The sequence below is a fragment of the Tenebrio molitor genome, chromosome 5, assembly GCF_963966145.1.
Source record: "Tenebrio molitor chromosome 5, icTenMoli1.1, whole genome shotgun sequence".
Classification (NCBI taxonomy): Eukaryota; Metazoa; Arthropoda; class Insecta; order Coleoptera; family Tenebrionidae; genus Tenebrio; species Tenebrio molitor.
This window is the reverse complement of record NC_091050.1, coordinates 12936156-12948007: the sequence shown is the minus strand read 5'-3', so window position 1 is coordinate 12948007 and position 11852 is coordinate 12936156. Positions and strand designations below refer to the sequence as shown.

Here is an 11852-nt window from a genome sequence, read left to right as displayed (position 1 = left end):
ATCCAAAAAGTGCAGTTGCGTTTTGGTGCAGTTTATGTCTGCGAAAATGTAAGTGCTTGTTTACAAAGGCGGAGTCACGAAGGGGGGCGGAGCTAGAAACGAACACGTGACACGAAAAACAACTGTCAAATACGACAAACTGACAGCTGTCAGTAATGTAACCTAAAAAAATCGCTTTGAGATTTGAGTATTTTCCACAAATATGACAACGGAAAAGTCTGATGGAGACAAAAAATCACAAGAAACTGGTAAGCGAGATACAAGAAATTTCCCAGCCAAGTGCACGAATGTTTCAGATGATGCCGAATACATTTTCCGGATTTACAACATTTTCTCGTACACCATCGTATTATTTATAATAGGATTGCCGATGTGGTGGTACACCACACGCGTATACAGGGCGACCTTGCCCCTCGACAAAATGTTCGACGTCACAATCCCAAATAAGACAGACAAAGAGTTTGGCATCCCTCTGAGTCTCGAATACGACGTTCTAATCACCATAGTCAACCCCGACCCAAAGAATTTGCACCTAGAATTAGACGGCGAAGACATCGAAACCCATCTGCAACCGTTCCTGGACAAAGTGTCCCCCATCGCGGACTTCGTCGTGAAATCGCAGTGGCTGTACCTGGTCGAGCTGGGCGCCATCCCTCGCAAAATCGTGGACCACTACGCCCTCTACGAGGAGCAACTACCCCACGTGATCACCCCGTTGGAGAAAAAACTGTGGTCGCATCTGTCCCCACGCCCTTGCTTGAACCTAGTCCTGTACGTGTCCCACTGCAACGTCCCGTTGTACATCTACAACAGCAAGAACGAGAGGACCGCCAACGCGTTGTTCAGCCCCCGCTGGGGCGGCATCTACATCGTCAACCCCGACGAGGCCTCGTGCGAGACGCACACGTTCCGGCCAGACCTGCAAAGCATCACGTCGGTTTTCGCCGTCCAGTTGAGCAAAATGCTGAAAATGGGCGGAATGGAGGCGCAGGATTTGATGGAGTTGCAGAGACGCAAAACCGAGGACATGGTGGACTCGACGCGGAGGACTCTAAAGTCGTTGGCGGAGCTGCTGTCGGAGATCAACAGTATCGTGATAAGCGACGACGTGGCGCTCAAGATCAAGATCGCGGTGGAGAACGCGGATTTGGCTGAAGATCTGCTGAAGAAAGGCGACGTCGAGGGTGCCATAAAGAACGCGAAGGTGGCGTTCGGCAACGCCGAAGCCGCGTTCAGCGATCCTTCTTTGTTGGCGCTGCTTTACTTCCCGGATGACCAAAAGTAACAAATTCTTCCGGTCTTTTCTTTTGTTCATAATTTGTGTTTCAGATACGCCGTTTACATTCCACTCTTCTTGCCCGTCATGATCCCGGTCTTGATGTCTTTGTGGACGACGTTCAACAGGTTCAGACGAGGCAACTCAGAACTAGCCAAGTATTTGTTTAAGAGAAATAAATAAACGAACCTTACACAAAATTATTTTATTTATGTTTATATATACAGTTATTAATACAATGAAACTCAAGTTATTTGCTGACATCTGTACAAGGTGCGAAATCAATCTTATGCCCTGATAGAACGCTATAAAAAATATCCATTTATGGAACAATAAATTATTGGGTACTAGGCTAATGTAAGTAATAAAAGTGTACTAACTTAAACATCACGAAACAGTTACCATCTACGTTTCGGAGTTATTTTCGAAAATTATGTGACAAAAAAATCATGGATAGGTTTTGTGGCTTGGTTGAAAACCGTTCCAGTCTGTGTAACAACTAAAAATAAATAACGCGTCACATAACAACCCTTACGAGTGAAGATTTAATCGATCTTCACTGCCGAATAAATCTTCCGGACGAAGGCGTAAGCCGCGAAAAACCCGATTGTTCCGGTAAGCAACCAAAATGTCAACACCATAAGTCCGGTGTAGCCGATATACAGCAATGTCGGAATAAATTCGGTTATGTCTAGTTTTGTTACGAAATAAAACAGCGAATACCCCAAAATGTACAGCGCTGAGCCCCCAGAAACCACGAAGCTTCTCCACCACCAGTGATAATCCTGAAAACGAAGAAAGATCGTTAATGATTTCGACCAATCGCGAGACGTGCTTTTGGCGCTTGATTTGAATTATTACCTCTCCGCAGAGCTGGAAATACACCATGACTATCGAGATTTGTGAGCACGAGATGACTAATATGATGAACACCAAAAATAAGAACCCGAAGAGGTAGTAGAATTGATTTTCCCATATCGCGGTGAATATGAAGAATAATTCGATGAAGACGGCGCCGAAGGGCAGGATCCCCGCCATTAGAGTGCTGAAATGTCAAATTTAAGTATCAAGTGAGCTTTGCAATTTTGACAGAAATGTTCACTGGTCCCGCCGCAACTTACCACAAGAAAGGATTCATATACCAGTGCTGATCAGGAACTTGTCTCGGGATTTGGTTGGTCCTGACGGGGTGCTGGTAGGGCTGCTTCCTGAACCCGAAGTAATACCCCAGATAGACCAAGGGTAGAGAAATGAAAACCCACATGAAGAGCAACGAGATCATCGTCGAAAACGGAACCGCTCCGCTGCTGGCTTTACCCCAAATGAAGAAGTTCAAGAAGAAGCAACTGCAAGCGATTATAGCGGGGTAGAGAACAGCTGTCAGGAACGCGGCTCGTTTCCATTCGCGCCCCTTCATGGTTTTGTACAGCCTCGCCGAGAAGTACCCCGCGACGAGACCCATAAACATGTACAGGAAAATGGCGGCGGTGGTCAAAGCGCCCCTCGAGGCCGGCGACAACATTCCCAGCATGGCGAAAACTGCAACAAACCGGTCAGAACTGCGTAAAATCGAGCGTCGAACGTACAGAGAGTGATCAACGCCATCAGGAAAATCTGAATGCCGGAACCGACCACCGCGGCGAACAGTCGGGAGTTCTTCGGGGGTCGGAAGACGTCTCCGTGGACCAACTTCCAACCGGTTTCTTCGATTGTTTCGTCGAAACTCTCGTCGGCGTTGTACTTCGCGATGTCCCTCCGCAGCGTCCTCACCATTATCATCGTCAAGATTCCCGAGAGGAAGAAGATGACGAGGATCGAGTTGATGATCGAGAACCAATGGATCTGGACGTCGCTCATGGCCAAGTAGGTGTCCCACCTAGAGGCCCAACTGACCTTGGATAACTCCCACTCGACTTCGTAGGTGAAGAATAGTTTGGTGCCGGTCGAGGGCTCGACGAGCTGTGGACGGGGTTTGCTCGGGAATGTGCAAGTTTTATCGATGAATTTTAAGTCGTCCATGTGGACCGATTTGGCTTCCACGTGGAACCCGACTACTCGGTAGACGTCCCTAGGATAACAAATAGTAAAAAAATCTTATCAACGTTTTTTATATTTCAAATAAAGTCAACCAAGTGCCGATTATTGATGGCCCATGAAAACTTTAAATTATCTCCATTGAACTGGTTGTGATTGTGCTGAACTGTGAATAATTGCCGCGAAATGCACTTACGGAGTTGGATTATGATACAATAATGTCAACTTCAGGTGATTGTTGATGTAGTTTCGGTCACCCACGGTGTTCCCTAATTTATAACCGTGCTCGTACTGAAAATCGTTTACTTCTGGGTTGAAAACTGGCGTCGCGGCAGGTAGATTATCGACCAAGCTACAAAAAACAAATACATTTCTTTTAAATCGACCGATTTTGAGCTTCAACGTACAGATGCACGAAATACTCGTGCTGTATCCGATCGACGACGATTTGTGATTCCCCCACACTCCAATTGATTGGATTACTCGGCGAGTTGCACAACAACGTGCACGGCGTGTTTTTGGCCATTTTTACGTCGTAGGGTGTGTTCACGATACGATCGCCCCTCAATACCTCCCCCAAATTCTCCGATTTGTAATGTATAGCGTTCAGGCCGCCTTTCGGTAAGCAGAAAGGCAGCGAATAATACTCGTAGGGTAGCTGCGTGTGTATGCTTGTCATTTTCACAGCCTTCACTTCTATTGGGTCACCCGCCTTGAAATCGGCCGGCGCCATCCCCGGTACGTAAAACGTGTAACACTTCGAAACGCATATTATCAGAAATAAAAGGGTCGTGTGATGCTGGAAGGAAAATTTGAGGTTATGTTCGTTTGCGACAGTTCTTTGTTGATTAGTACCGTGCGAGTCATGTTGGAGTGGAATAGCTAGTCGAGTACACCGCAAAAACCTGGATTAACTAACAGACTGATTTGCTAAAACAACAAAATAATCATTTTAAATCAACTTAACACTGCAGATATTGCCGCAAGAACACCAACAAAATTTGGCAGGTCAAACGTCATAAATGTCAACAATGCAGTGTATAACTGGTTGCATACATCACGGAATTTTATTTTAAGACTATAAAATACAAAGTTCAAGTTTTTATAAAGTAGGGGTACGTCTGTACCAAAATCGGGCTCGGAAGTCGTCCGAACAAGTCAGAAACGCGGCTTGGGTTGGGGAATGGGCGATCAGTCGGACCGCTCCGTTGTGTCCCAACGACATCAACTGCTTCCTGGAGGCGTTTCTCGAGTTCCAAGCGCACAAGGATGTTGTCGCCTCGTCGGGGAACAAAACGTAGTCTTCGGTGTGGTTAAAAACGGCCTGGGCCTCGTACTCTTGTTTTCCTGTTGTTCCAGCGCCTGTGTAAGCGATCAGGCATCTGCTGGTGGTCAGCTCCCACAGTTTGCAAATGGAATTTTTGCCCGACGACAAAAGATATTTTCCGTTTTTGGAAAATGCGACAGAACACACTTCCAGGCCGTCGTGGGCCTTTTGGAAAGTGTTAATGCAACGGTTTGAAACGGCATCCCAGAGTTTTATATTTCCATCTTTGCTACATGTTGCAAACACTCTAGCATCTAAAGACCATTTTAGACAAGTTACACATTGGGAATGTTGGTGGGAAGGAAAAGCGCAAACGTAACACTGTAAAGTGTTGACGTCATACAAACGGACGACCGGATGTTGCGTGGCTACAATGAGGTGGTCCCCTCCTGGGTGGAATGACATTGCTTTGATTGGTTCTGCTTCCTTAAACACAAAATGTTTTTATGAGATTATGTTTAAATTAGAACATCAACTGTATTTTTTTAGATCAATTTTATGACATAATTCGTAAAAAAAGTTGAATGGTTTACTTGCAAAACCTAGACAGTAACAAATTTTTACTTCTTTACTATGATGAAATAGTATATTGTACAACTAGTTATGAAAGTCATACTTTTTTCATGCACTTGCAGTTTGATTAACGAGGGCGGAGCCCGAGTTAATCAGCAAATGAGTGAAAAAAACAGACTTTCGTAACATTTTTTTGCATATTATTGTAAATTGAGAAATTTGGCCTAAAAGGATTTATGCAAAATAAAAAAACACACACAAATACATAGTAGGTATTCTTAGACAATGAACTGAATAAAATGATTTATAAAAAATGAATAAAATAAATGATTAAATGAGTTCTAACTTGACGTTTTGGCGCTATCCTCAGGGATTATTCATCCAACTTACTGTAATAGTCTTGAACGCTTTCTTCACACTCGCTTTGGAAATGTCAAACATTTTAATTGTGTTATCTTTAGACCCTGAGACCAAAACAGGTTCCTTTGGATGGAACTCGAGACAAGTAACTTCTTCCATATGATCATATAGAGTCCTGATAACAGGATGTCCCTGCTGCTCACCCCGCGACGGGTCCATCTCATCCGGCGCCGACTTGGCTAACATTCTGTCAACATCAAGAATCTTGATACTGGCATCCACACTCCCAGTGGCAATCAGCTGGCCATCGCTCGAAAAACACCCAGCTCTACAATTACCCTTGTGCGACGTCACGTAAGCCGTTTCGTACAGCGCCGGTTCCGGTGCCGGAATATTAGATTCGGTCTCAAATTCGAGATCCAAACCGGGACCGACATTGTTATTGCCGATTCCGGCGTTATGCGGACGTTCTTTACGATCCGGTTCATGTTCTAAACCGGCCAAGACTATGTGGAAAAGACGGTCGCTGGGGGCGCACGGAGGGTCCGCTTGCACCGCCGCTGTGAGGCTCGTGCCGATGCTTTGGTGGCCGTCGTAAAATAATTGACTACGATACACGAAAAATGAGGTTATGTAATGACAAAAAAATTATTTACCTTATTACGAGCCGGTAGAGAAATTCCCGGCTTTTGATCAAATTGTTTGTGTCTACGTCCTCTTCCTTCATGCCTGTGTTGGTCATTTTAAATCAATTTGCTGAATTTTCTGGGAGAAGATAGTTTACAAACAAATTGAAGAGTTGGGGATTTTTTCGTCGTTAAATTGTTAGGTTGGTACTAAATTGAAAAGTGCCGATTGAGAATGACCAAAAGTTTATAAAAATTATATTTAAATGTATTAAAACAACTATTCATTTATTTAGGTTCTTGAACTTTCAAAAGAAATATGACAGAAGTTAACAAGCAAGCCGTAATACTTTTTTATTATCTCGAGGACAAAAATAAATAAGTATATACAGTGTGACTCATGTTAAAAATTCTTGTGCTACATAATGTAAAAATCCGGTAAAGAAATGATGAGAGACTGGCAATGTTTGTGTATAGAACTGTGGTTAGACTTTTTCTGCAGAAAACATCTCCACAAGAAGGTTGACGGTGCTTTTTCTGCAGTCTAACTTGCACCTGGATCTGATTCTAAAGTCTGTTGGTTTAATTGATTAAATAAAACACATGTACTTTCCAAAATGTATTCAAATAAATGTATCGAAATCACACAAAATTCCATTTTTCAAAAGCTCGCTTAAAACGGCTCCAACGGAGGCGGCGACAGTGTTGGGGAAGATCCTTCAGCTTGACTCGGCATAACAAGAGACAATGATCTTGTAGGTGTTGCGTAACGCCCCGCCACATCAGACGGAAACGAACCTGACGTTACTGTAAAATAATGTTAATTACAAGTCTCACCATTGTACAAATACTCAACATGTTCGTGAGTCTCCACTACCCATATGATCCCTCGGAAACTTGATGGTGAAACTGAGACCCAGCAGACCACAAGTTCTCGTTAGTTCCGCTACTTCATCCTCTTTCACACTAACACTTTCACCATAAATTATATTCATAGTTAGAGCCAACATCTCGTAAGAAAATCCAACGTCCAGTATTGCAATATCGGGCTTTCTCATGATCTGCTCCCTGTAGAAGGAGCTCCTGTTGGCGAGGATAAACTTGTGGGCTCCGATCATCCTTCCTGCACAGTTTACGTATATGTCGATCAACTTCATGTAGAAGTCATCCTTGTAATTGAATTCTTCTTTTTCGAAGGTGCTGTTGTAAGCGAAGACTCTCAAAGGTTCCCTCTGCATCGTCGTCTCTTCAGCGCACTACACTTCAGTCGAAAGTCGAAAGAATAATATCCAAGAACTTTATCGTTGTGTTTTTGTTGGAGATAAGTTTTTGCGGGGTTTAAATAAAAATCGGATATTATTCAAATGCCTTTATTTAAAAAAATACACTGATACATCGATTACAAGGCTACAAAATTTCAAAAGACAGATTAATAACGAGCAGATTCACCGTCGCCAGAGCGTCTGCTGCTGAGATCCTCTGAAACAACAACAAAAAAATTAAAACAATCCGATCTTGATTGGTTAATTGATGTGGTCAAAATGTCTCACCGTCAGTAGCTGAAGAGATGTCTGGAGTTGAATCCGACGAATGAGTACTGGAAGCTGCAACAAAATCTGAATCATTGTCTCTTACATTTCATTTTTTTGTCTTTACCAAGTGCCCCCGGTTTCTCGAATTTGACCCAAAAGTCAACTTTGAAGATGTAGCAAATCTTCATGAACTCCTCGATTTGGTTCTCGGCGACAGAGACATTGTCCCCGTAGATGAGCTCGACGACTTTCTTCATCACGGCCACCTTGTGGTCCGAGAAGCTGATGTTGGCGATGTCAGGTTGTCTTTGAATGACCTGACGCAAATAGGGAGACCGTGACGACAGAATGATCTTGTGCCCCTTGACAACCCCGTCCGAGCAGATGATCTCGAAGTCCACGAGCTGCGCGTTGAGCCCGTCGTCGAAGTGAAACTTCTGGAGTTTGACACCGTCGGAGAAAAGACCGGCGTTCATCTTGACCGCTTCTGGCGAACTGTCCATGCGAGACAATCAGACGATAAAGAGAAAAAAGTCAAGGTGTTAAGACCGCGATAAGGCGCACCGTCGTCCATTTGCTGTGGAAAGTGGCAACGCGAGCATGCAACTAAAAAAATGTCGGGAGAAGTTCATAATTCTGTTGACGACGTTAAATTACGCGAGAATCCCGTTGGAGAGGATGCCGACAAAGACGTAAGTTCTGCTTTTGTGTAACGGTGGTTGCATCGCGCTTTTGCAGTCCCTCTCCTGCGAGTTGTGCAATGTTAAGGTCACGAGCACGAAAATTCTTCAACGCCACTTGGAAGGCCGTCGACATAAAATGAAAGCCGAAAGAAAGGGCAAGACTTTCATTTGCGAACTGTGCGACGTCGTTGCCAACAGCGAGATCCAACTTAACATTCATCTGAACAGTAAGACTCCGCAAATCGTCGGCTTGTTCTCAACGATTCGTTCCAGGTATCAAACACAAGAACAAACTAATGAAAAAGGAACAAAACGAATTCACAACGGTGCCGTCCGGCGCTGCTGGTCTGTGGATATTGCTATTTTGTGTCGTCTGTATTTTTATTAATTTGTTGCTATTGTTTCGTGTGATTTGCAATTAATTCGCTTACGCGATCTTTGTTAAAATTTACTATTTTTTCTTATAAATAAAATTTGTTATTCTTGACCGATCCACCAGTAATTTAATAAGAAATAAAATCCCATTTAATCTGAACCCAAATGTTTAATACATTTTACAGCAAAATTGAATGTTTTTCATCTATAAAAATCAATTTATAAACGCAAACATCAATTTGCAACATGAAATCACAATTCTAACAGTCTTAAATTTACTAAGTAAAACTTGACCTCACCACATGAATAACTATAATGATAATAAATAAAATAATATTTTCAAAAGAGTATACTTAAAATAATATTAATAATCAATCTCTGAGATGTTTTCCTGAATCCAAGAAAGCGCAGATCGGACATTGGACAATTTAGCTCTGCACAAAAAGCTTGATATTAACAAATACTCCGGGTAAGTCCTCCTCCCTACACTCTTCCTCCCTTCAACGTTCCCGAAACTTTTATTGTTGATTTTTCCCTCACATAATACTTTTGTAGTCAGGCTCAACAACCATTGTAATATCTAAAAAAAAACTCTGTAAAATGAGAAATAATCAAATTTAAAAAAAATACCTCAGCACTTGAGGGTAACTTCAGACTTTGCTTTAGCCAGGCACTGGGGGCCCACAAATACAACTGGCAAACATTCGCAGCGACTTCCGGATCGAGACGCTAAACAAAAAAATGACTAGAATCAAAGTAGCCACAGACAAATACCAACCTTGTTGGGGTTGCGCTTCAGTAAATTCCCTATGAGCGACTGAATGACAGTTGGCACCTCATCAGGTAATTTCGGCAGATCCTGTTCCTTGTAAGTGACATTCCTCAACTTGTTTTGGCCGTAAAAGGGATTGGCGCTGCCGAAAATCTCGTACGCGATCGCCCCCGCCGCCCACAGATCCGCCTTGGCGTAATTCAAAACGCTGAAAGTCCCGGGTTTTTGCGTGATAATTTCCGGCGCCATCAGCGCAGTGTTGCCACCCTTGTCGATCTCGTAACTCGTGTAGGGCAACGTCAAGCCGTTATTCTTGTCGGCTAGACAACAGCCGAAGTCGCCGATGACGAGAATGGGGCTCTCGGGTTCGGTCGTGTCCAGGAGGAGATTATCAGCTTTGAGGTCTCTGTGGGCGATTCCGTGGGCCGCCAGATGCGCCACGCCCTCCAACAGTTGAGCCAGGAGCATGAGGGAAGTTCGCGTGGAGGGCGCTGTTGTTAGGAAGCTCTGCAAGCTGCAGTTGTACTGCTTCATCAAGAGAAAGAGCGACATGTTGCGTCCCTCGCCGTCGGGGTGGATGCGTCGGGGGAGAGCTGCGGGGCAGAGGTCTCTGCTGTCTTCGAATTCTTGGATGAAGTCGGTGAAGACCGAGAAGATGGCGACGATGTTGGGGTGTGGTGGGAGGTGGCGCCGCCTGTTGGCCAACTCCACTTCCCAGTCGGTGGATTCGTGGTTGCTGTAGTAGAGACGTGCAGGGACGGTTTCTCTGTACATGGCCTTGAGAATTTCCATCGAGTTTGATTGGATGTCGTAGTTGAACATCATCTTCAATGCGAACGGGAAGTCTTTCACTCCGTCATTTTCATCTTTCACTTTGGCGGAATAGACCACGCCGTTGGTGCCCTTCGCAATGGGTTTGCCGAGTGAAAGGTCGTTCAAGGTTATCGGATTCGATTCGAAACGGCTCTCGTCGATGTCGTGGTACTGCCATTTGATTTTGGAGATGGCCTCGCGGATTTCCCAGCAGACACCTTCCAGTTCCTCCTCTTTGGTCAAGATCCCGGTTCCGGAGGCCAGGCTCACGCCCACCAAAGCGAAAAACGGTCCAGAGTCTCCAAAAAGGATTCTGCAAGAACAAACCGGATCAATCAAATCACTTTATTCTCTCCACAGGAAGCTGTGAAATAAAATTAAAATGGAACTTTATTTAACAATTATTTCCTTTGAAATTACGTCAAATCAGTTTAATATTCTCTTTAATTAGCTCCATTAAAAAATAATGTCAACAGTTCTTTGTTTTTATTGGAATAAAATACGCTAAATCAATAAAATCTCCAATGCATTTAGATAAAAATAACCATTACGTTCCAGTCATCATCAGAAACCTTAATATTTTTTGTTGAAACTAATTTTGGTGTTTGTGTTTAATTTCTTACTCTATTTAGGCAAACATAAAAAACATAATTAGTTTGTTTTACATTAGCTGATACCATGGTTGGCAAACAAACAGGAATATTATTAAAAAAATGTTAGATAAGTAGGAGAAAGAATTGCTTTTTCAGGGTTACTTTAAATGAAGTGAAGTCATTGATTGGGTGTAAATTACCGTCAAAAATAAAAACTTGGCATGACTTGGATGTATTTGAATAAAAAAAATATATCCATCTTATCTGAGCTTCTAGCAATGCATGTGACGTAGTTTTCATTAAGGGGCCCTACCTTCTGGTGGCCTTCTTCCTGAGCTCCGCCGAGAGACTGTTGGTGACTCTGTTAAGCACATTATCGATGAGGATGCGTCTGGCCTGCAGCCCCAGCTGCACCCCTACATTTCTCAAGGCAAAATTCTTGGGTATTGCTTGAGCTGAGGGTAGTGAAGGAGGTGCTGCTGTTGCTTGAGAAACGGCATTAATTTTGTCGCCAATTGTGGTGTTAAGATCTCGTTTGCAAAGGTGCTGGACGAAACTTCTACCATGTTTAAACAATCGGACGCCGACCGCTCGTACGGACATTTTGCACGAAGCTGAGGGGTAGCACCCTCAACAGGGCACCGATCTGGTCAAAATCTACACAAAACACTCGCTATTTTCGATTATTCGCATGAAAAATTCCGCACTTTGACATTTCGCCCCTTGGGTACACATTCACATCTACCATTTAATTTTGACACTTGCGGACTTGCGACGCACGAGCAAATGTGGAAATACGATACCGCTTAGTTTCTCTCTTTCCTCGTCGAATCATGTGCGTCGAAAGGAAATGGACGGCGTGACGTGACTCTGAGCTAGGCGACAATTGCATAATTTCTATTTCTGCACTTTTGCGCGTTACTTCTAAGGGCACACGAAAAATGTACT

The 11852-nt window shown here is 43.6% G+C and overlaps 5 protein-coding genes and 1 long non-coding RNA gene across 7 annotated transcripts; 1 reads left to right on the top strand and 5 right to left on the bottom strand.

Moving 5' to 3' along the window:
* Window positions 1–86: 86 nt before the first annotated feature.
* Window positions 87–1476, top strand: PIG-S (phosphatidylinositol glycan anchor biosynthesis class S). Its single transcript, XM_069048202.1, has 3 exons — window positions 87–248; window positions 297–1281; window positions 1330–1476. The coding sequence occupies exons 1-3, from the start codon at window positions 203–205 to the stop codon at window positions 1457–1459; spliced, it is 1161 nt and encodes a 386-aa protein (XP_068904303.1). The 5' UTR covers window positions 87–202; the 3' UTR covers window positions 1460–1476.
* On the bottom strand, window positions 1467–4325 carry TM9SF4 (transmembrane 9 superfamily protein member 4). The gene is made up of 7 exons (XM_069048194.1): window positions 4166–4325; window positions 3718–4109; window positions 3507–3662; window positions 2863–3344; window positions 2398–2815; window positions 2138–2321; window positions 1467–2061 (listed from the first exon to the last, which is right to left on the bottom strand). Exons 1-7 carry the CDS (start codon window positions 4175–4177, stop codon window positions 1822–1824), a joined length of 1884 nt encoding a protein of 627 aa, XP_068904295.1. The 5' UTR covers window positions 4178–4325; the 3' UTR covers window positions 1467–1821.
* Window positions 4326–4358: 33 nt separating this feature from the next.
* On the bottom strand, window positions 4359–6347 carry CstF50 (cleavage stimulation factor subunit 1 Cst50). Its single transcript, XM_069048201.1, has 3 exons — window positions 6167–6347; window positions 5541–6117; window positions 4359–5063 (listed from the first exon to the last, which is right to left on the bottom strand). Exons 1-3 carry the CDS (start codon window positions 6250–6252, stop codon window positions 4413–4415), a joined length of 1314 nt encoding a protein of 437 aa, XP_068904302.1. The 5' UTR covers window positions 6253–6347; the 3' UTR covers window positions 4359–4412.
* Window positions 6348–6742: 395 nt separating this feature from the next.
* On the bottom strand, window positions 6743–7432 carry LOC138131283 (uncharacterized). Its single transcript, XR_011159750.1, has 2 exons — window positions 6993–7432; window positions 6743–6943 (listed from the first exon to the last, which is right to left on the bottom strand). It is a non-coding gene; the product is annotated as an uncharacterized lncRNA (long non-coding RNA).
* A 60-nt stretch (window positions 7433–7492) lies between these two features.
* On the bottom strand, window positions 7493–8368 carry LOC138131281 (protein abrupt-like). 2 transcript variants are annotated; one of them, XM_069048207.1, is made up of 3 exons: window positions 7793–8368; window positions 7687–7752; window positions 7493–7615 (listed from the first exon to the last, which is right to left on the bottom strand). In XM_069048207.1, the coding sequence occupies exons 1-3, from the start codon at window positions 8169–8171 to the stop codon at window positions 7566–7568; spliced, it is 495 nt and encodes a 164-aa protein (XP_068904308.1). In that variant the 5' UTR covers window positions 8172–8368; the 3' UTR covers window positions 7493–7565. The 2 variants fall into 2 exon arrangements, with proteins under 2 accessions (XP_068904308.1, XP_068904309.1); XM_069048208.1 differs by having other exon boundaries at window positions 7687–7740; window positions 7793–8365.
* A 507-nt stretch (window positions 8369–8875) lies between these two features.
* Pink1 (PTEN-induced putative kinase 1) lies at window positions 8876–11700 on the bottom strand. The gene is made up of 4 exons (XM_069048196.1): window positions 11218–11700; window positions 9505–10624; window positions 9357–9455; window positions 8876–9306 (listed from the first exon to the last, which is right to left on the bottom strand). The coding sequence occupies exons 1-4, from the start codon at window positions 11505–11507 to the stop codon at window positions 9091–9093; spliced, it is 1725 nt and encodes a 574-aa protein (XP_068904297.1). The 5' UTR covers window positions 11508–11700; the 3' UTR covers window positions 8876–9090.
* Between the last annotated feature and the right edge of the window lie 152 nt (window positions 11701–11852).

Coding starts and splice junctions, on each gene's coding strand:
- CstF50 (XM_069048201.1), bottom strand. CDS start 6,252: ATGACCAACACAGGCATGAAGGAAGAGGACGTAGACACAAACAATTTG. Junction 6,118..6,166: donor CTCTACCGGCTCGTAATAAG/GTAAATAATTTT, acceptor CGTGTATCGTAG/TCAATTATTTTACGACGGCC. Junction 5,064..5,540: donor AAGCGTTCAAGACTATTACA/GTAAGTTGGATG, acceptor TTTGTGTTTAAG/GAAGCAGAACCAATCAAAGC.
- Pink1 (XM_069048196.1), bottom strand. CDS start 11,507: ATGTCCGTACGAGCGGTCGGCGTCCGATTGTTTAAACATGGTAGAAGT. Junction 9,456..9,504: donor TGAAGCGCAACCCCAACAAG/GTTGGTATTTGT, acceptor TTTTTTGTTTAG/CGTCTCGATCCGGAAGTCGC. Junction 9,307..9,356: donor AGTTACCCTCAAGTGCTGAG/GTATTTTTTTTA, acceptor GTTTTTTTTTAG/ATATTACAATGGTTGTTGAG.
- TM9SF4 (XM_069048194.1), bottom strand. Junction 3,345..3,506: donor TTGTATCATAATCCAACTCC/GTAAGTGCATTT, acceptor TTGTTATCCTAG/GGACGTCTACCGAGTAGTCG. Junction 2,062..2,137: donor ATTTCCAGCTCTGCGGAGAG/GTAATAATTCAA, acceptor CTTCGTTTTCAG/GATTATCACTGGTGGTGGAG.
- LOC138131281 (XM_069048207.1), bottom strand. CDS start 8,171: ATGGACAGTTCGCCAGAAGCGGTCAAGATGAACGCCGGTCTTTTCTCC. Junction 7,753..7,792: donor CGAGAAACCGGGGGCACTTG/GTAAAGACAAAA, acceptor ACAATGATTCAG/ATTTTGTTGCAGCTTCCAGT. Junction 7,616..7,686: donor CATCTCTTCAGCTACTGACG/GTGAGACATTTT, acceptor TTGTTGTTTCAG/AGGATCTCAGCAGCAGACGC.
- PIG-S (XM_069048202.1), top strand. CDS start 203: ATGACAACGGAAAAGTCTGATGGAGACAAAAAATCACAAGAAACTG. Junction 249..296: donor CAAAAAATCACAAGAAACTG/GTAAGCGAGATA, acceptor CGAATGTTTCAG/ATGATGCCGAATACATTTTC. Junction 1,282..1,329: donor TACTTCCCGGATGACCAAAA/GTAACAAATTCT, acceptor TTTGTGTTTCAG/ATACGCCGTTTACATTCCAC.